General features: G+C 39.5%; 1 protein-coding gene across 2 annotated transcripts in view; it reads left to right on the plus strand.

The window, feature by feature from the left end:
• The first annotated feature begins 3,293 nt into the window (after nucleotides 1–3,293).
• LOC146479708 (unconventional myosin-XVIIIa-like) overlaps nucleotides 3,294–22,991 on the plus strand; it is a 54,108-nt gene continuing 34,410 nt past the window's right edge. For both annotated transcript variants that reach the window (XR_014864871.1, XM_085110541.1), the window contains exons 1-13: nucleotides 3,294–4,724; nucleotides 9,023–9,223; nucleotides 9,877–10,053; nucleotides 10,597–10,807; nucleotides 11,369–11,511; nucleotides 14,459–14,559; nucleotides 15,147–15,213; nucleotides 16,097–16,241; nucleotides 17,116–17,422; nucleotides 19,521–19,713; nucleotides 20,199–20,282; nucleotides 21,202–21,334; nucleotides 22,460–22,619. Coding sequence is in view for 1 of the 2 variants with exons in the window: in XM_085110541.1 (XP_084966667.1) it covers nucleotides 3,393–4,724; nucleotides 9,023–9,223; nucleotides 9,877–10,053; nucleotides 10,597–10,807; nucleotides 11,369–11,511; nucleotides 14,459–14,559; nucleotides 15,147–15,213; nucleotides 16,097–16,241; nucleotides 17,116–17,422; nucleotides 19,521–19,713; nucleotides 20,199–20,282; nucleotides 21,202–21,334; nucleotides 22,460–22,619 (3,254 nt within the window). In the remaining variant the exon portion in view is untranslated. The remainder of the gene's footprint in view (nucleotides 4,725–9,022; nucleotides 9,224–9,876; nucleotides 10,054–10,596; nucleotides 10,808–11,368; nucleotides 11,512–14,458; nucleotides 14,560–15,146; nucleotides 15,214–16,096; nucleotides 16,242–17,115; nucleotides 17,423–19,520; nucleotides 19,714–20,198; nucleotides 20,283–21,201; nucleotides 21,335–22,459; nucleotides 22,620–22,991) is intronic.

Here is a 22,991-nt window from a genome sequence, read left to right on the forward strand (position 1 = left end):
CAATAATCAAAGCGTATAATCAGTTCATCAATCGCTGGGTATGAGTGCCAATCCTTTGGCCTATTGATGACTCGTTGATCGATGCGAATGCTGGATAATTCCTTTATGCTATCGATTGCCCATTGATTGATGTCATGTCAATGGTTTATCCCCTTTCCTTTTTCATTCATATAAATTTAAATGTACTTTTTGTAGATGGCGTTTTCATAAAATTATGGAGGAATTGGGCATTTTACTAGACTGTGAGCGGTCTCTCCGTTTTGCTCGAAAATGAACGCAAAGGAACGCAAAAAACTGAACGAGCAAGTTCTTCTCCACGGTTTTTCGAGCAAAGGAGAGAGTGCTCGCAGCCAGTGTAGAGTTTTTCAACAAAAAAACTAAATCTAAAATCGAAATTGATTACTGTATAATCTCCCATATGGGATATGAACTACTGCATCAGCTTGGGAAGACTTCATCATAGCCAGCTGCATTGACACGCACCGGCACGTTAGCAGACGCTAAGACAGCTTTAATTTCTTGCACTTGAGCTGTGCTTCGAGTCATGATATCTATGACTATTCAATGAAATGACAAGTTTGATCATCGAGACTAATCAATGGCTAAACATTTTGTGGCCTGATTGATTACACATTGATGACTCATCACTTATCACTGACACTGCACGCTAATTGAAAGCTTTCATTTGTAGGATCATGTTTAAAAATCCTGAAAGAGGTCCTGAAAGATAGATTAGTATTGCCAATACCAGACGGTATATACTCCTCTTACGTACGTGCTTCTGGCAAAACTGAATGTCTTCGAATAATCTGCGGTATAATTCATTGATTACGCGTTGACGTCATCAGTTAGTTATGCCCTCTGTGGTTGTTCGTCCAATGAGAGTGCGCAGATATTTATCGGTGGAGAAAAGCCGATTGATACTGCAAGTATCCATCGTCAACCATCCTTTGATAAGAAGTAAATAACACATAAACTCTCTCATTTTTTGTGGTAGCATTTATGTCATCTACGCCACTTTATTCCCTTGTTATATCCCTTATCATATGATTACTCAGTTCTGTCAACTGCTCAAAACTTGTTAATTTAATTATGATTAATAATTTCGGTGGTTTTATTATCATGAGATTTAATTCCCACAAATTCGTTATAGCGTGCGGCGTGCCTTTTATAACAAACCCCCAAATTTTCCTGGTGCCTTGGCCCTTCGTGGTAAGGGTTTGTTGCGGGCTCCATTGCTTTTGGCCTAAACCTTACGGGACGTAACTGTTCATTATTTTTAAGGTTCGATGCTCGCTCGGAACAGTTACATCTAATATACGTTTTTTGTAACTTGTCCCAGATTTAGCAAGGTGACAAGTCACTTCGCTAGCCTCTGGAAGCTGCATTCTTGGAGTCCCAGGGGTAGAATATAGACTGATGCCGACAACCTCGTTCCCAGGAGTCCTCCCTCTTGGAACGAGGTTGGATAGCTGGGACGAGGCGAAGATTTCACGGGCGAATCGGGACTGGATGCCCGAGCTGCTCTAATTAATTTTCTGCGCAATCAGCGCAGATTTTTAGTTAACAAAAAAACGGCTTATAAAGAGGTAACCTCGAAAACACAATAAATACAGAGTAGTGCTGAGTGCCTATTTGCAGCATGAAAAAAAAAAGAATTATTTCAATAAAAACTTGTACATTATTAGTTTCTTGAATGTAGAAAAGTTAGATAAGTAACAACAGTAGCAGTGAAGAAAAAAATCTCTAATTGATGGGCTGGGCTCTGAGGGGCGGAGTCATCGTCAATTGTAGAGCTTTAAAAATGGGCTGAGGCACGCGTAGAAAAGCTTTGCCAATGCAATACAACCTTCTTCGGCAGCGTCGGAGCAAGTTTTCTCATCATAATAGGAAACTCACTTCATTGCAGAACGACGAACAATCAGCTATGAAGCTTTGCTCACTGATGCTTAAACGTACAAGAGTTAGAGTCAAGGTAAATGTAATTTCGCGTTATTGAAATGATTTTTTTTAACTGTAGAAGCAAAATTGATTGAGTCACGTTTATGTGAACACAATGGAGCACATCATAGTGATATCTTCTAGCATGAAAATAGGAATTTTTGAGCATTGACCAAAAACATAATATAGTGAAAAATTCCGGTGAGCTTTTGTGGAAAACTCGACTTCCGAACTCGGGATATTCCACGAAAGACAAACGAACCGTTCAGATCAGGGACATTGCTCGCCATACCCACGGAATTTCACTTAAAAATCGTTCAGTTCTTTTTAATTTGGCTTGCACAGCAGGTCATAGAAGGCGGTATAGCTTTTCGGTCCGGTTCAGTTCTCCCTCTTGTCCAGTTTCAGCGGTTTATAGGCGTTTGTACTTGGCATACGCATTGTCGGAAAAAATGGCGTAAATGCAAAATTCGCTCGCTTGCTGGCAGTTAACCAAGTTAATTTCGCGTATACATAATGAAATTTACACACGATGGCAAAGTGCCATTTTCTAGAATATAGCGATGGGTATTGGTTTGATATCCGAACGACGTTCTCCCGATCTAATCCCCTGCTACTGCGCGATTTGCTTATACATGTATGACAAGATGACCAGTTGATTCGTTGCAGTAGCGAACGGGATTTTTATTTGAAACATCATGGCGGCGAAGAGCGTAATTTAGAGCGTTTTGTGATGGCTGTTTTGTCCAGACCTTGTGATAACTTGAGGTTGTAGACTTTGTTCTTATTTGCCACGTGGGGCGGTTTAATTCAACATTAAACTAATTAGAAACTAATGACTTATCACTGATCGCTATAATATAGTAGTAAAGTTAAAATAAAGGTAGAATATTTTTATGCCCTGATTTTGATTTGAATTTAACGCGAAAATTGATCATGAAAATCAAATGATAATACAGTACATGTACTGGCCTTCGGCGTTGGGCCCTCGCCCCAGGGTAAAATGGGGTCGACATCATCCTCCGGGCCGGGGGCGGCAATGAGTTTTTCGCGGCTTTTAACGTACAGGAAATTGATCAACATGATCACGAAGCGTGACATTCCAATGCCGTGACTTAAGCACCTGGATCACGTTTACTTCCATTCGTATTACCACTTTCATAGTTCATCTAACGTTGATGCGAATCGTCCGTCGTTTCTAAGGCTTAGTTCATTTAACTTATCTCTGGGAAAATAACTTGTTTATTCAAAAGAATTTTCGAGAAGTGGAAAGCTCGTGACAAAAATCTGACGTAACGCAATTCTTGTAATAACTTTTCATCACGTGATCACATACTCCAGTCCCCGGATTCATGAATTAAAAATTTGGCGGCCATTTGTGATAGTAAATGGAGACGTGTTTGAAAGTGAAGTAGTAAACTAACGAAGCGCCGGACGAGTAATCTATCGCAATGTTTTCCTTCAAGAAGAAGGATAAAGACAAGGGAATCGAGACGAAAGAAGAACGGAGGGAAAAGAGAAAGAAAGAAAAGGATAAAGACAAGCACAAAGGGGATCGTAAGCTTCACGGCGAACTTGGGAACATCATCGCCGGGTCTGAAGTCGACGACAAGAGAGGGCGATTTAGCTTTAGGAAGACTGACAAACGTAGATACGATGTTGAACACGACTACGATAACAGAAATCCTTCACCTGGTGTGGAGCGTGTAGATTGGAAAGGACGTTCAGGTAGTACAGATACCACTGGTAGTTTTACTGGTAGCATGGGCTCTCCGAGCGGTTCTGCATATTTCAGCTCTAATTCGACAAATAACGCACCGCAACCAATTCACAAATCAGAGGAGGAAAAACGATATGAAAATGAAGTTTCCGAAGATGGCAAACCCGTGCCCAGACCACGGGTGAAGCGAAAGAAAAGCTCCAGTATCGAAATCAAGTTGCAAAGCCCGCGGCAAACTACACCGAGCGAAGAGAAGCAACCGCGCTCCTCGAGCGAAGTTAATGGCACTTCAGTTAGCACTAGGTCAACTGATGCGTTTTCTCCATCAACTGATAAAGAGAACAGCGGTCCACCTAAACCTCCGCGAATTCTAGCCGACAAAAAGGGTGTTGTGGAGTTCGAAGTAAAATTGATCAACGTAGGATCAGGATCCGAAAACGACAACAACAGCAGAGGTAAACCAGCTCGTTCAACACAGCCCATGGATCAAGTCGATGGCGTTATAAAACCAACCAATGCGGAGCAGTCATTCGCTGATGCGCCGGTAGATTTCGGTGGACCGAAAATAATTTTGCCATCTAGAGATGCCACTACTTCACCATCGTCGATTCTCTCTCCGTCTGAGAAGTCGTTAGAGGAAATGGGGGTAGATCTCAAACTACCGGAAGTCAAGCCCGTTGAGTCGGGAGTAGCGAGGGTTATCAAGCTAAAACGACGATCAAGCGGCGATTTTGGTTTTGCTCTGAGGCGAGCCAACGCTCCAGGCAGCGGGAAAACCGTGCATTTTGTGGAACCGGTCGGGCCAAATGGTACGGCAGGTTTGTTACCCGGCGATCGCCTGGTCGAAGTTAACGGAATCAACGTGGAGAACGAGCCAAGAGAAAAGATCATCGAAATGATTGTTATGTCGGGAGAAGAGGTTGTGATCAAAGTGATCCCCGTTCCAGAATTGTCGGAGTTGAGCGTGAGAAGCGGTTTAGATGGGTCTACAGTTCAGCTGGATGAATCGAATCTCAAAGCTGGTACTCTTGCTCGTAGTGGGAGCAAAAGAATGAAGAAAAAGGTTGGTGCATTTGGGAGGTGTTAAGCAATAATTAAGGGTTCCTAATATACTTGTACTGTCCTTGAGTTAAATCGAAATTCACTTTCGTACTCCCGTTGTGTACTTAATGTGCTTTCCGCTTCTGTGCACAGCCAACGTTTGTGAGCACTTGGAATTTAAACATCAGTACACTTGATTAACATTTTCGTTCTTGTAAGGAAACAAATGACTTAGTGCCCCTCTAATTCTTTTGCTGTAAAATAATATTAATTATCTTCTGCTTTGTGGTATTCATGATTTTGTTAATTTCACAGGCTTAAATGCATCACTGCGTCTAATTAGCATCAGAATAGATATCCTTGTTGCGTTTTTATTGTAGGTAATTACGGTGTGGTGTCGAACGTGCTCCCTTTGACAAAAGAGTAACAAGAAATCATTAGTCAGAAGGCTTTGTTAAGGGTACATGCATTTCACTTGTCAACTGAAAAACATGGCCTTGTCACAACACAAGTTGAACAGATTTGACAAAGTAGATTGCACACGATATGTCATAGGCTCTTTGGACAATAGATCGATTTTCTGTAGTTTACAGGAGATCTTACAGGAATGTCAAATATTATTATACAATGTACCTGTTAACAAATTTACTCAGAGTTCAGCAATCTAGAATGGAAGCACATTGTTACGTGACCACAATTTGTCAAAATATTTGGCTTCCTGTTTTTGCATGTATGTGGTATTCTGTTATCATAGTTTCGTACCAGAAGCCTGTTGATTCTGTCAATAGTTTTGGTATTTTTACAAGACAATGAGCATTCAGTTTGTTATGACATGTCAAGGATCAGTTGTTTCTCCCATTTTGGCATGATTTAGATCTAATTGAATTAAGAACTTAAATCTGTAAGATTAAATGCATTCTGTGGGTTTTGATATTAGAGACTTGTGGCAAGAAAAATTTTCACTTTTCCACTTAATGAATACCATAACATAATTTCAATGAAATATTATTGAAATATGCAATTTCTGTCACTAAGGAAATACAATATTCCTGTGTCATCACTTAGTGCTTTAGCCACTCAATTGTCTGAGTACAGATTTGATCAGATTTGTCTAAGTAATATTTATTGAATTTCTATGTTGCCTTTCTAGACTCCCATTTTTCTTAAGGCTGAGCAAATGTGTCAGAAAATATAAATAATGTACAGATTTTAAATGAATTGGTTTATTTATGATACAAATTTTCTATGTTACTGGAATCAGTACACTTTATTTATCATGGAATCTGTCGTAACATTTGAGGTTTGTTTGTCAGCTGAGGTTTCTTTCTTTCCAGCTGATGTACAATGTATTTTATTCACTGTCTATGATTTTCTTAAACGGAAAGGCACAATAAGATCAAAATATTTTAAAACAAATTTGCTAAAAATCCTTCCCGGCGCAAGGTCCTTTATTTTAATCCACATTTGCCTGTAATATTAACTTGTTTTACTTAAAAATGTGTTAATGGTCCAAAGTATAGATTGTTTGGAAGAATGTGATTCTTATCTAGTGAGGTTTCTAAAGTTGTTATTCTGGAATGCAGTTAGTATTTGTCTTATCATGGATGTTAATTTTGCATCTTTACAATGTCAGTGTAGCTGTTGGAATTCCATTTGTCAGGTTAAATGTTTTGTTTATATTTTTAAAATGCAAATTTCCTTAGTGTATTTTTACTTTTTGTTATTATTCATGTTTTTTACATCTATAAATTTACATATAGCTTGTTTGTCTAGAGAAACAAATTTCAATGATAGAGTGGTCATTTTGTACAGCTGTAGATGATGTGGGCTGGAAGAGGAATTTTGAACATTTCAGCATTGTTTTTTTATTTAAAATTATATAAAATACATTCACACTTTCATGTACAACTATGTCCAGAGTTCATGAGCAGCCACTCATTACAAACAACTTATAAAGGTTGATTTCCATTGTGATCCTTGTAAACAATTATCCGATTTCTGGCCAAGATCTTTGCGGTGAAATGAGACAACAATCGCCAAGAATAGGTGTAAATGGTTTATTTCTCCTTTAAAAGTCCAGTTTACAGTGTATTTTTCTTTATGTAAGGTTCATCATCTTGTCAGAAGAAAAAACAAAAACAAAATCAAACTGGTTTGTAATAATGTTTAATATACATGTTTTTCAGCCAAAAAAGGTTAAGCACAGTACAGGAACTGCAGTACATCAGTTGCAAGTGATCACTGTGTTTGTTTACATTTGTTGTTGATTTGCACGGAAACTTGCAATAAATTTTATTTGAAAATGTTGCAATTTCTTAATGCATAGACTAATTTTTGAACCGGTAACCTGTTTCACTTTTGTACTTCGCTTGAAAACTCGGTTAAAAGTGTATACATGAATCTTACTTAAGTTGTGATATTTGTTTTTCTTAGTCAAAATTCCTGTCAAAGGCATTAACAGGAATAACATCATTTAATTATTCACTTGGAAATAGATGTGAAAGCAGAAAAAGTTTGTATGGATGGACACACTCTTCAGCTAAAAAACTGCTATAAATGTGTGTTTTAACAGGCTTTTTTTAAATTTAATTTAACCTACGTGATCCAAGTAAGCCATGCAGTATTGCATGTGATATTGTTTTTACCTCAATATCTCATGTACATGTATGTATAAGCTTGTTAATGGTTGCATAATTAGCAGGCGTTTTAGAACCATATTCCTTATGTTTCAAGCAGCACAAGATGATCATCTTAGCAGAGTTACTCTTCTGTAGACTGAAGGTCCTTTTAGTGTTTCTGTCAAAGGATTGCAGGCATTAGTAATCTGAGAAAAGTTGATGTTTTGAAAACGAAATAATATCAGCCGGATATGAAGTTCAAGTGTTTACAGTTTTGAAAACATCATTAGGATATTTTCACATCAAAACAATCAGGGAAAACCTTTCAAAGTAGAAACATTCTATTACAAAATGTTTCTCAGTTCGGTGCTATTTTACCACTGCCGCCCTCTCGTTCTGATTCGTCTGAGGGATTATTGAGTACTGGGTGTCCATAGAAATGTGGTGTACCGAATTACAAAGTAAAGGCCTGTTGACTATGTTAAATCTGACTGAAAGCTACAGGCTGTACACCATATATAAATCTAAGGCTACTCAAAAGATCAATGAAAGATCATCAACACCAAAATGATGAATTAGCTCATACATACTACCATCAGTTGCATCTAAGTGTGGACACAAGACAAAAAAACGTGTGCTAATAGGGTGCCAGACATGATGTGTTTTGTCGCCAAACATTTAAAGTTTGACAGCCATTAAGCAAACTGTCACGCCAGGTCAACACGTTCCACTCATAAGCTCATTCCAGTTTTCTCAACTTGCAGGCATAAAAATTATTTCTCACTCAGAAACAGCACACTTGCCTCCAGAAAGTATTCTTAACTTCTAAAAATGCTTGCAAAAAATATTTTGTTGAGCAAAAATAAATCAAGTCAACAACAGCCACCTACTCCAAACTTCGAATGTTTGTCGCCAAAACATGTCATGTTTCCAACTAGAACATGTTTTTCCCTACCGTGTACACACTTAAATGCAACTGGCGGTGATGAGCTTTGCTGTAGATCTGTCTATTTACAGATGTGCACACAGTCATGTTTTCTGTGAATTATTTGTTATACTTGTACGTTGTCAGGTATGCATGTGTTTTGTTTTAATAATCTCTGACCTGCGCTGTGTTAATAGAATCATAATTTAATAATTAATAATAGTAGTAATACTTTTTTTTTTTACTGTAAAAGGAATCCGGTTAGTTGATCCAGTGGAAACAGCTGGTATAAAGTCATGTGCGGGTGGCTTTAGGAACAAAGTTCTTTCTTTTGCATGTAGAAGAACTTAAGAGTTTCAAGACCATCAACTTTCCAAACAACAAGACAAATGACAAACCATGGCAGAAGCACTGTGGTGTCTTTATAATAATAATATTATATAAAGTATTGTTCAATAAAAAGCCTATGCATGGGGTTGGGTGGAGGAAGGAGGGTTATCAGGGAGGTGAAGGGGTCTTATTTCAAATGATGAATTTTGAACAAAACTTGAACTAAATTCACTTTAATCTTGAAGTCAAAAGATTCCACTGTGTGAGGTTTGGCAGCATGTGGGTAAATTTCATTCCATGTGGTTATTTTCTACAATGTACAGTAATAAAATATTTTCTCGGGTGTCCACAAGGTTTGAGATAACAAGAGTCAAATGTATAAAGTGTTTACTAAACCCTTAGACTTAGCTTATAACTTTTGGAACTCTCCCTTGTAATACACTGTAGGCCAAATCTGAAGAAGAAGTGAACTCACAGAAGGCATGGCTAGATGCTGAGAAGGTGTGGGTGGTTCACAAGGCGGGGTTCTCTGGCGGCAGGGTTCAGAAGACTAAAGTTGTCAAAGAAGATGATGAAACTCCAATGTGTAAAGTGAAGCTGGATCATGGTGGGGAGATCATCACCATTGAAGAAGACAGTGTTGAAAAGGTTTGTTAATGAAAACTTTCAGATGAGCTGAAAATCTGAAATGCTAGAAACACTTGGTGGAGTTGTCATGCAAGTTCAATGTTGTAGTCTAACAGTTTGCACTTCCTTTTATGCATTTACATGTAATTCATGCATTTTCATTGATCAGTTGAGGCAGAGACACAAAGGAAAAAAAATTCCAAAAAGATATTTGCAAAAAGAGTAAGTTAGATGTACATCTTGTCATTTAGGATTTGAGAGGAGTCTTTAATTAATAACATGTAGGATCCGGCCAGTACTAGCAACTAGTACTAGCTTGGAATGCTCTTAAGCAACAAATTCACTGTGTACAACAAATCTCTCAAAACTGCAATTAAGGAAAGTTGATTGCAGTTTCGCTAGGGTTGCAACAGAATCACAGCACACGCGAATGAAAAATCTCTGTTCCCTGACCCTCACCCCTGTACAAGGTTAAGCCTGTGTAACATTGTCATAGGCAAAGGGTGGAGTGAGTAGCAGTCATGTATTTTAAGTTACAGTCAGTCATACAAAATTAGTGCAGAGCTGTTTGGTCCACCAATGTAGTTTTAAAAGAAATGTGCAGTATGAGGTATTAGATAATCAAATAAAATCTTACTTATATTTTGAAGTTTATTGTTACTGTTTCATTGCAGGCCAATCCACCACAGTATGACAGATCAGAGGATCTTGCCTCACTGCGTTACCTCAATGAATCAAGCTGTCTTCACACTTTACGCCAGCGGTTTGGTAGTAACCTTATTCACACCTATGCTGGACCCAACCTGATAGTCATCAACCCACAGCAACAGCTAGCTATCTACACTGACAAAGTAAGTGGGAAAACGATCGGTACCTTTATGAGGTTGTCAGCAGGGGTGACACATAAATATTATTTTCACCATTTATCCCCAGTAATGATGGCCCAAAATGAGTTTGAGCTTCTAGGGGGATCTAATGGCATGTACCCTCAGAAATTGTTTAAAATTTTAGAACCATAGGAATGCATTTTCATGCAATCTGGAGTAAGGATTAGAAAGTAAAAAATTTCAGTTTCCTTTGCTTCATGTGTACATGCATGCTTGTTAAAATACCAATTTTAGGGACTACATGTAAGCACACGTATCATCCATAACATCATGTGAGTTCAGCCGTAACAGGTGTTATAACAGCTCCATTTAGCAAGAAGAATGCTTATATCCTGTCATTATTAGTCATGTCTGTTTAATAGAAGTCAAATCTTAATTATTTAGGGAAGTAAAGTTTGTCCTCACAACACTGGTTTGAGTGTAGTAGAAGTAATTATTACGTCAGCTGTTTTTTTTTTTTAAAAATCTGCTGTTTATCTTGCATTCATTGAAATCCTTAAAACACAGGTGATTCAGATGTTCCGTGGCTGCAAACAGGAAGATATGCCTCCGCACATCTTTGCTTCTGTACAGACAGCTTACAGGAACATGCTGGCCACTCGGATGGATCAGTCCATTGTCTTCATGGGGCACAGTGGATCAGGAAAAACTGTCAACTCCAAACACGTCATGCACTATTTGACTGCTGCAGCATGTTCACAACATTCTGCTCTTACAGGTTTGAAAATTATAACAATAATTATGATTCTGCATGTACTGTATTCTCTTCGAAAAATGTCTACGAGCCTCACCCTAACTCACTTAAACATTATCCTTGGAATGATTTTTGTACATGTAGTTCCCCAGTAATAATATTATATAAATAAAATTAGTATCATTGTTTTTCTATGTGATTTTAGAGCAGGCAACCATGTTGAACTGATTTTAAAATTATAACAGTATGGCCAAACAGCTTTTTTAATAACACCACTACCTTACATTGAGTTTTTTCAGATAATTACTTGTACTGAATCTTAATGTTTTTAAAAAAATATTTGAGAAACAGGTCTTTGATAAGTACTAGAGCAGGTACAGTAAAAACTGTGAATCAGGAAGTTCTATTTGTGCTTGCATGTTATTAATTTCAAAGAGAGTGAACATTTCAATTTTTTTCATTACTTCCTTAATGTGGACATAAAGCTTTGACTATTCTGGGTTTCCATGGAAACATACATGTACGGAAAGATATATACTTACATGCAGTTGACAACCGCTTTTTATTGTTAATGTTATTTATCAGATCAAAAGCTAGAAGCTATCTATGCCTTGCTTGAAGCCTTTGGCAATGTATCAACACCCGTGAACAACAATGCATCCCGATTCACTCTACTCTTCAGCATGGATTTTGACTCAGCAGGATTTTTGACAAGTGCTGCCGTTCAGGTCAGTTTAAAAGCAAGATCATTCATGGAGGAACTTAGCCTCCCTCACAGATGCTCTTTTGGCTGGTCACACAATCTTTCCTCATTGGGGAGGAGAGATTGCATGACAAGCAAGCGGCAGGTCTATTCCGGGGGTGAGGGGTGGGGGGTGGGGGGTGAGGGGGTGAGGGGTGGGGGGTAGGGGGTGAGAGGTGAGGGGTGGGGGTGGGGGGTGAGTTTAACAGACGTGGATCTAGACTCTCATATACTCTCATAGACTCTCATATATGTTGACATTTGCAACCATGTTACTCTGCCAAAGCCCCACGAAGTTACGGCTAAATCGTCAGATGATAGGCCACCCCCTTATTTTTTCAAGTAAATAACTAGAGACCCAATTGCCTTAATTTTCTTGAGGGGGATACAAGTCAAGATGTAATCCATGCAGGTTATTTTCACGGTATCATATTGGTGCGAGCGAAAACTGAAAAAAAATTACATAAAAATAGAAATGTCATCGTAATTGCATGCAGCAAAGGACGGAAATTTCCCCCTGTGCATCCTTGTTCAGTATAGTTCCGCTTGTAAGCACCAACATGACTACAGTGAATACCACCACTAACATGAGATTTGTTGGCTTGTGTACATTATTAAATGAATTTTTCGCGACACGCGAATTTCGAGATTTTGAAGTGTACATCGCAGCACTTGACTTTGGCCAATTTTCTAAAGGCTTGCACGGCAAGTCACCTAATTTAATTTTCGTGACTGAATTTTCCCGTTTTCACGAAATATGCAAAATTAGAAAGTGTTGCAAAAAATTGATGTGCTAAGTTTGTTTTTCGAATTGAATTGATAATTTTATCGTCAGCTGTAATTGTTTGTGCCACTGAAGTCCCAGTACTCGTTACTTCAGCTTTATTTACGCACGTCCGTTAAAAATTTTAAGGACCAATCTTATCAGCGGCCAACCTCAAGCTTTACTCAGTTGGACGATTCGACCATTGAAATGCCTTAATCGGCAACGGCAAATACACTAGAGCTTATTGTCGTGAGAGTTATCTCTCGAATATAAGTGATACCAGCATATTTTAGTTACTAAAAACATGTTTGTTGTTTATTTTTATGTTCCGTTTTCTATTAATGGAACTCTGATTACAAGGAAGGGAAAAACGGAAATCTGAAATTGAAAGAAATTATAAACTGAAGGCAGTGAACTTTTTTCTTTCTTTTTTCTCTGATCCTAGAGAGGATTAGAAATGAAGATTCAAAATGTAACATGCTCAAATCCCAAACACAAACGAGAAAAGGGAAAAACATTTTTTCCCTGCCCACCAAAAAAAAAGGGAGGGGGGGGGGGGGTGAAGGAAGGAAACTGCTCGCTATTTAAAGTAACGATTCAATAAAACCAGTCTAGATTCCGGTTTTTCACAAGCCACTTTGGCAAATTCATAAAAGTTAATCCAGATTATTTACAGTTACAGTTGTGCTGCAGTTTTAAGATTCCGAATTAATATGAGAATACAGGGTTCATATCTCAAGAGCAGAACGTTTGTTTGTGTAATGACAATAACGACATTTGTAATTGTATCATGACAATAGCGACATTTAGTAGTATTGACGCTTGCCCTACTTAGTATCATTGACAAACCAGCCTAACAACCGGTTTTTCGAAGGCCACATGGTAAATGATTAACCAGGGAAAGTTAATCTAGTTTATTTGTATATATAAAGTTACAGTTTTGTTACACTTTGAAGAATCAAAACCAATATGACGTCAGTTGTATCATTTAGTCGATCCAAGATCCAAGATCTTACGAGTCTCAAACAAAAAAGCAATACAATAAACGATAGCCACAGTTTGGATTACTTTTATGTGTTTGTCGAACTCAATAATGTTAAGGTGGATCGCAGATCCCCACAGCTCGCGCCATGAACAAATTAAGCGTACCCTCATCCCCGAACTCGTGATTTCGTGTGAGATTGCAGGATGTTCGTTTATCGCGTATATGAGAGTCTAGATCCATGTCTGTTAAACTCACCCCCCACCCCCATTCCCCACCCCCACCCCTCACCCCCTACCCCCACCCCCCACCCCTCACCCCCGGAATAGACCTGCTGCTTGCTTGTCATGCAATCTCTCCTCCCCAATGAGGAAAGATTGTGTGACCAGCCAAAAGAGCATCTGCGAGGGAGGCTAAGTTCCTCCATGACCCCTCACCCCCCACCCCCCCGCCCCTCACCCCCACCCCCTACCCCTCACCCCCACCCCTCACCCCCACCCCTCACCCCCGGAATAGACATGCCGCAAGCAAGGGTCTGTGAGGGAGGTTAGTAGGGACTAAGAGCTGTCAGTGACACTGAATGGGTGCCTGGAAAAAAGCCCTAAGTGACTTCTGGTAAGTTACTAGATTCTCCTTCCAAATTGCCTTATATTCACTTGTGAAACAAAAGGAGAATTTAGCCTTACATCAAAAGTCACACAGGGCGTTATTCAATGTACCCCTTCGATTAGTTTTGATCTACATGTTGCATTGAGCTCCACACCTGTAATAAAGATGTTGTTTTGTGAGTAAAATGAATCTACAGTTGTCAAGATTACATGTACAGCTGTACATGTAACATAAAGGTTCATCAAGGGTAATCAGCCAAAACAGCTGTCATCTCAGCAGACTGCTGATCTTCCAGCTTTTCCAGAGTCAAATGTGTGAGATTTTTGTCATCATAACGATTACCAGGATTTCCAAAGATGATCCAACAATTTCCAAAATTGTTTTGTTTTATATCTGAAGGCATAAAACTTGTGTACAATGTACTTTGTGAATTATACATGTATCAAATGGAAATTCAATAATATTGGAATCTTCATACTTTGTCTGGGACTGTCCCCTTTAATTTACTTTGTAATTTTCTAGGAATCGAAAGCAAAGTACATGATTGTATAATAATATTATTTTATTTCTTTTTAGACCTTCCTCTTGGAAAAATCCAAAGTGGTGAGACAGTCAGAAGGAGAGAGTACATTCAAAATATTCCATTATCTGTTAGCTGGATGTAACATCAAACTTAGGTAAACAATGTAATCAGTAGTTTATTCAAAGTAAGAGGCAGCGTGGCCTACATGTAGTGGTTAAAGCCCCAGACTTGTATCCAGAGGCCTGGAGTTCAAGTCCGACTCTGACCACTTGGATTTGTTTTCATGGTAGTCTCATTTGCAAATGAGCTAATTGAGTTAATGAGAGAATGAGTTAATAGCTAATTGGTCTTCCTCCGGCCAGTTGGGATTTTAAGCAAATATTATGTTCAGTTGACATAATTTTTTATTTGGGTCAGTCATTTACAGTGTCCCCAATTAGCACTACAGTGCTAAATACTTTGACACTTAAATATAGTTAATACTAGTAATAATCAAAGATTAGGGAGTGCATTCAATGATCTCGATCCCAAGTTGGTGATGATGTCATCTGCCTAGGCTGCAAAATCTGGAGGGGTTGCCAGATAGGCGTCCCAAGATCCATTCATTGTCCCATACAATCTTGACTCCAAACACAATTAGGAATGTGTTCTTTCTACGTTGAATGCATTTAATTTTGAAATTATTTTTATTGGTCCCTCAACCAGAGTGTTGTTAATGATTATGCATTTTGTGTTCAACAGAAACGAACTACAGCTGGATACCAAGATGATTGAAGCAAATGAGTTCATGTTGTCTTTTGATCCAAAGGTGCAGTAAGCTATGACATATATATGTACTCACATACTTTAATTGAAAATCTCACCAATCAGCCTTCATAAGATCAACTTCATAAGCTATTTTTAGAGTGGCTTGAAACTTGAAGGGAGTGGGAGGGGGAATTTAATGTAATTTGTCTGTGTATGTTTGATTTGCCAGTGTTTCGTTAATAATGACCCAAAAATAAAACTTAGGATGCTTGTAGTCTCAGGTTTTCATTTTGGATGTTCTAGAGTATGAGTATAATAGGGTTAATTGTAATTTAACTTAGTTAACAACTTGGAGCAAGTTTGCTCCCTTGTGGCGCAGCGTGGCATTAGCGTTTGTTGGGGTATAGTTTGGGCACTGGTGGCACATTAGCATTTGGGTGTTTGTTGTTACATAACTGTTTGGGCCTGGGTCAGGTCTGCGGGCAGTTGCGTGGCCAGCAGTATACTTTTGCAGTTTAGGCGTGCTCCTTTGCACGTGCTCGGAATTTTACTCTACTCAGCGTTTTTCGTGGCGTGGTTAGTTTTTCGCGTTTTGTTGGGTTTTTCTTTCCCTCCCTTTCCTCCCGGTAGTGTTAGGTTGTTATTATTTGGGATTGGTGTTAGTGTTAGAGGGTTGGTTAGGGTTAGTTCTTTGTCTTTTATACTTATTATTTTTCCTCTGAGCTTCTAGTCTCAGTGTGACGGGTGCTAGGGTTGGGGCTGGGTTGCGGGCGGGGCCCGTGGCTGGGTTGTGGGTAGGGCAGGCTTATGGGGTGTTCTACCTACCTGGGTTTGGGTTTGCGGTACCAGCCCCTGGCTCCTGAGCACCCAACCTCCATTTGCGACATAGGCATTAACAGAAACAAACTTTAAATGTGAGTAAATATTTCTCTCTCTCTTTGCAGTCACCAGATAACCAGATGCTTTCAGAGAAGTGGACTGAAATAGAATTTGCTCTTCAAATGTTGGGTATTTCTGAAGAGGAGGCCAAAGGAATCTGGGCAATACTAGCTGCTATTTGTCACCTTGGCTGTGCTGGGATTTCTGTAGGTAAGCACGCAAATTATTGATCTGTTACGGCAATAAAAATCCAAGCTGTAACGGTAAAAGTTAATTTCAAATTCTCTGTCAGAGTTTGAGCAATGTTGCTGTGTGCATTGCCATTATTTTTTCTGTTTGCCATGACAATGGAAATGCTTGTAGGGCTGTTCAGGGAAGAAAGAGGGGAATGATGAGGTTAGCCTGGCAGATTGCATGTTTCTTCTTCACAGCTCTGCCCTTCATTTTTTGCTTCTCAAGCAAACAATACTACTAGCTAAGCAGCTAGTTATCTCCTTCGTCCTGTGATCTTAGGCAAAAATATTGTGACACCTAGGCACCTTACACCCCCTCTCCCCCACAGCAAAGTTGACAGTGCAAAACTTTGAGTGCTTCAAGCAAAAACATGTATTTAGTTTTGGGGGGCTTGTGCTCTTTCTGTATAGTGTCTTGTAGATTTTTGTTTGCAATAATATTATTGTGGTTCAGATGTAACTCAGATGCCATACCTCTTATGTGTGTTACACAGCCTGTGTGTACTAAATTTATAATAATTAAGGTCGACTTTGGTGCAACAAGTTGATTTAGAGAGTGTTCTTAATTTAATAGACCTTGGAGTAACGGCTAGATCAAACAATACTTTTTATCAATTATGTCTAGCCACATTTATCAATCCGTTTGTGTGCATACAAGTTTAATGCACAGGTTCCAGACCTTCAGCCAATCACAAGCCTTGTTACACTGTATGTGGAAGATAAATTCTAACAATTTATGCATAAGGTTCAGCTTTTGAAAGATATGGCAGATGATATAAAGTTTCTTCACCGTTGTATTATGTGGCAAACTCTACCTTACCTTATTTATTTTCCCATTATTTTTTTTGAAGGTGCAGACAACAAGCCTCTGTTTGCTAACCCTGCTGCAGTCCAGAGAGCTGCCGCAGTCCTTGGTGCAACTCCAGAAGAAATCTCAGAAATCATCTTTGCTCCTCCAATTATCAACCAGTTCACAATAAGAATGCGTCGCTCGAGTCAGTCTAAAAGCCCAGCTAGTGTGAGTCCATCGAGCTCTGCAGAAAACACCCCTGAGAGGCAAGCGAAAGCTACAGCACTGCAGTACATTGAGGCACTGGAAGGGTTTGCCATGGGGCTGTATCAGGAAGCATTTGCTGCTCTGGTTAGGTTCATTAACAGGTAAGTGCTGCGGTGTAGTTGAAAGTCAGGGCCCGGCGGGGGTAGGAGGGGTGGGGGTAACTAACGAATTTACTGTATGTCGAGTTTTAGGTTGTTTTTTCGTTTTTACTGAGGGCGCTTTTTTGTTTGTCATAACTGGCCGGCCAGGCTGTTCAGTTCTCAAACGGAATGAACCAATTTGGACACGGCGGAAAAATGAGTGCACATGCTCCGAGGATTTGTGATTCAAGCGAGAATCGATTATCAATGCTCTACTTCAGTCGCCAAATTCAAACACAATATTTTTTTTGTTGAATAAGATATGTGATGGAGGAAGTTCGAAGGAACCTTTTCTAAAAGCGGCAACCTTATCTATTTTGATCTGGGCTTATCCCCGCGAAACGACAACAAAGAATGGGAATTTTAAAAATGCCGCCATTTCGCCACGTAAGATTGCTCACGTGTGACGAGCATGCGCACTCATTTTGCCGCTGTGTCACCAATTTGAAGGATAAGTTTTATCTTTGTCCTTTTAATTTTTTCAAAATAGCACGTACCATTTTCGGAGTGATTTTCCCCCCAAGATTTTGCAGTATCATCCCTTCAAAATTCGCTTTCGACTTACAGACCGGCCGGCCGGCCAGTCCTGGGAAAAGGAAAGTACTCTTAGATTTGCCGTATTTTTTTTGCATGCTGTGGCTCACAATTTATTATAAAATATTACCCTGTACTTTTTTGTCTAATATCCAACTGTCATTTTATTGAAAATTCCGTAGAAAAGATGCATCAGCACATGTATTTGTTTTCGGTAATTCCACAATACCACAGCTCCTGAATAAACCCTACCATTTGTCTGTCTTCACCCAGGTGTATAATGGTCCTTGAAAGGTGATAGGGACACATAGAATGTTTGGATTGTTGTGGGTTCTCTGCAACATGTCTTCTTGTTTTCTTCTGTAGACTAGAGGCTTAACTCCATATTAGAGAGACTAAGCATCGTGTTTACGGCAAGCTGTACTGGAACGGGAGACATGACCACGTGACCATGAATTCCATACATTACTTGACAGTAGTTACCGTAGATGTTCGAATTAACGCCCCCTTCAAATAAGCGCCCCCCACCCCTCCCCAAGGGAAAAAATCAAATAATATACGGTATGCAGCACAGACTTCTTTAATGAATAGACCATGCAACAGTACAAATCTTAGACCATTTAAGTGTAACACACAGATTTGTGTTTCTCCTTACAGATTCGTTTCATTTTTTTTACTTTTTGTTTGGTTCGTGTTTACTTGAAATAAAGACAATATGAGTCTGAGGCTGAAATTTGAAAAACGAAATAAGCGCCCCCCTCTCGACCCAGAAAATTAAATAAGCGCTCCGGGCCCTAATTCGAGCATTTACGGTACACGTTTCTACCTCGGGTAGTTTCGCATTAGCCAGACTTGAGAATTATTTTGCATGATTTTCATATTATTACTAAATCTTTGGAGAAGATTTAAACGGGAATCTGACGTTTACCGTTTGCCTTAAACGTTACGCTTTTTCTCTGTCTAACCAGGAATTTAATGGTTAGTGAAACATGACACAATTTTGTGGGTTCCTTGTGACATTCTACCATCCCATCAACGAGCAGTTAGCAGCGCTTTACTCCTGGGCAGAACGTTGAAACGTCAGAGCTCGAATCTCTTTGCAGTGGCCAATTTACCTTTAGTTATCAACTCTGTTGATGAACCAAACTTTCAAAACCAGTGGTGCCTTGCTGGCACGCGTTTTCCCGTGCTTGACGACGGTCACATGTATTTGCTTAGAATTCTGATTGGTTCATTGTGCTGTTTACGTCTGTTGTGAATGGTCAGAGCAATAGACCATTTCCGAGTTCCCTTGAACCTCATTATGAAAGCGAGGCTAAGTGCAAAGCTTTTGTTATGAAAATGAGTTTTCATTCATATGCAAACAAAACTAATTTTCATATGAAAAGTGTTGCACTTAGCCTAGCTTTCATAGCGAGGTTGACAGCAACTCGGAAATGGGCAATTACTTTGGTTTCGGTTTTAATACACTCAAGTGAAAGCCGGTCTAGAACGCGTGTGTAATGTTTTTTCATTCACATTCAAGGTCTCTCCAATGCAATGTGAGGAGCGTTACATCAATGCACGTGCTGGACCCCCCTGGCTTTCAAAACCCAGCATCACTAGGCAAGAATGACGGAGCTTTGTTTGGTGATTTGTGCCACAACTATGAGCACGAGAGACTCCAGAAGTTCTTCCACGACACAGTCTTTGCTTCTCAGATGGAACGATATTCACAGGTTCAAAATAATTGCTTTCATTTTACGTTTTTTTTAACCGTTCACTTCCAAAAAGAAAAGTTCGAAACTTGATGAAAGTACCAAATTTCATTTTGCCGAGATATTCATAATGAGAAACGGGAAAGTAATGCTCAGCAGCTTTTATTTGAATGGTCGCACTTAGGGTTTCACCCACAGAGACAAAACTTAGAACTGTTTGTTCAGCATGAAGAAAACAAACAAACAAACAAACAGGAGAAAAGAACAGTCCCATATGAAAGTACTACTTGTCAATAAATATAAGAATAATGAATTAATAAACTTGTCGATAAATAACTTGTTAATAATTGTCACTGAAAAGCCCAACCTTTGGGGAGTGTCAATAAAGTCTGTATTGTATAGTAAATACCAAAGAAATACTCCACATACTCACAAGCTAGAACCGTCCTGTACATCTTTTCGTTTCCCTCTGTATAAAAACTGATGAGAGAACCTTTAATTTACAGGAAAACATAGAATGCAGTTTTGAAAGTGTGTCCACTTCTCCTGATCCTGTTGTTTCTGTATTTGACAAAGCCGCTCAGGGAGTGGTACGTATATATACATTATCAGTTGCTCGTCACATGCATACATTTAACAATTATTCTGCGAAATCACGTGGAATGTCGCCTGATACCTAGCCGACGCGGCCGTAGGCCGAGTTGGCTACAATTAGGGGATATTCCGAAAGATTGAGCAGGATAATTGTTTTATTATTCAACACATTGATAACAAAGCACAGTTTTACTGCAGAAAAGCTGGAGACGATCTTTATTTTGCCATTTTTCTCCTAGACACATGAAATTATATATCTCACAGGATATCTGTTGACTACGGACGACGTATATACACTGTGTACTGAAAACAACGCCAATTTCAGTAAACTGAGGTTTCGCTTGTTGTTAACTCGTTACAAATCAATAACAATATCGTTATCCGACTGGAGAGGAAGTGAAAAAATAAGCAGCTTTAAACGGTAGACGATTCAAAAGTCTGTTTTCGTTTTCAAACATACAAACAAACAAGCGGGATTCTTTCGAGCTGTCGAAGACCAAAACATCTTCATGGCATAGGACGCGTTCATTTTTCTGTTTTTGTGTTTCGTTTTCATGTTTCTAGACCGATTCAGCGTCAGGGGAAACCCTGTAAAACATATTGGGTCAGTTGTTAAAAGATAAATTAGACGGTGTTTAGCAAAACCACGTTCTAAGCCATTTTCAATTTTGAAAGCAGTCGTATTTAAACGTTGTCTGCTGCTGACGGTAACAAGAAGGCTTGCATCCCAGACTAGGAAACTATTTATCTACTTAAAATAAACCACTTACAAACAGATTTGAAAGCCCACTTCTCAAGCCGGGGCTTGAGTTAGACTCTGTTTAAATAACTGGCCCATTGTGTATTGCGGTTTACAGCAATCGGTGCCTGTGATGTCAAAATGAACTTGCTCGGTTGTGTTTCTTGTTTCTTTAGACAAGAGGTTCGACTTTAGACCTGAAGAGTGAACAGAAGGGCTTACTGTGGATCTTGGACGAAGAATCCATCTTCCCAGGAGCGAACGACAGCAGTTTTCTGGCACGGCTTTACGTGCATCACTGTAATGAGAGTAAGTGTAGTGTTTATGCATTGTGGACATCATCACATCAAGCAGTGTTCAGTTGGGTCTCACGTCACCTTGCCAACCATTAAGAAGGAAAATTAAAAGGGGCACTGTCACGGAGATTTTGCTGCATGTTGGTCAAAACTTTTCAAATATTTAACAAAGAAGCTCTTCTCTTACTTGAAATTGTTCTTTGGGCACCGAAAGGAAAATGTGAATTGATTTGCTCGAGGAAAAATTAACTATAATCAGTTATAAGCAATTTCTCGAATTAAACAAGAAAAACTATTTTTTCAAGTTGCAATTCATTTCCATCCTAGCTATCTACAGCCAAAGATGAATGATACTTGTTTTCGTGCACAAGTAGAGTTAAGCCCGGTTCCCACCTGTGAGATAAGCACAAGCATAAGCATAAGAAAAATCGTGTGGGAACGGCATGAAATCAGCGTGAGTTAAGCACAAGCATAAGTGCAAGGAAAAGAAACGTTTTCCATTCCTTATGCTTGTGCTCATCTCACGCTTGTGCTTATTTCACAAGTTGGAACTGGCGTGAGGTAAGCACAAGCACAAGCACAAGTAAGGTGATTCCGCCATCTTGAATCAGTTTCCAGATCTCCTCCAACGTTACTGCGCTTGCGTATGCCTTATTTTCTTGTGCTTGTTTCACATGTTGGAACGTCGCAAGCTTATGCTTGTGCTTATCGCACAAGTGGGAACCAGGCTTAAACCGGACCATCATTTTAATGTTCCCATCAATACAAATAAGTTTTTCGACTATTTGAAAATCTGACTGAACGTTGTTGTTTGGGTTTGCTCTGACGAAGGGCTAACGCTCGAAACGTCAGCACTCAAATCTCTTTACGGTGACCAATTTACCTTTAGTTATCAACTCTGTTGATAAACCAAACATTCGTTTCTACTCCCCACCGATACAGGACCGTAGTTTCCCCTTATCTATTTGTCATTGTTGTAGTTTGTATATCTTCTGCCATTTTGGAAAGTTCTTTAAAAAGTCTGCGCCCATGATTGTGATCATTGTCTCTATTCTAGTTAACACCTAACGTCTTACCTGCTGTCCTGCAAACATCACTTTTGATAAGATAACGCTTTTTGCTTTTTACATCCTTACAGAGGACACATGGGTCAAGCAGGGATCGCTCAAAGACACATTCTACATCAACCATTGTCAAGGCAGCTTACCTATTCTCTACAATGCACGAGGCTGGCTCAAGGTCGCCCGCGAACATTCCGCGGTCAAACAAGCACACCTAATCCTGGCAGAGTCCTCGAAGTAAGTTGTATAGTCGTGCAGTTTGTTTCCATCTTGTGAAGAGTGACGTCCATGTACGACAAGCGCAACTTCCTGTATTCGTTTCATCCTTGTTTCCAGCGCACTGAACATTTGATGTTCTGTGCGGATGCATTCCTAGTTATTCTCCGCGCATGCTGGTAGGAGTTGCTTCACATTTGAACCTAAGCTATATGTGGCAAACCCCGGCCAACCCTTGACCTTACTTCGAGTCCCCTAAGCCGAGTGGTACGTGTAAACATTCAGTTGGTACCTTAAACGTCCATGGTTACGATTCCTGTCGGCTAAGACTCTAAACGTTTGCCGTTAACATCGCGAAACTTTGTTTCCCACTACCACGACGATTGATAAAAG

This window comes from Pavona decussata, unplaced genomic scaffold (assembly GCF_977016875.1).
Source record: "Pavona decussata unplaced genomic scaffold, jaPavDecu1.1 SCAFFOLD_58, whole genome shotgun sequence".
Taxonomy (NCBI): domain Eukaryota; kingdom Metazoa; phylum Cnidaria; class Anthozoa; order Scleractinia; family Agariciidae; genus Pavona; species Pavona decussata.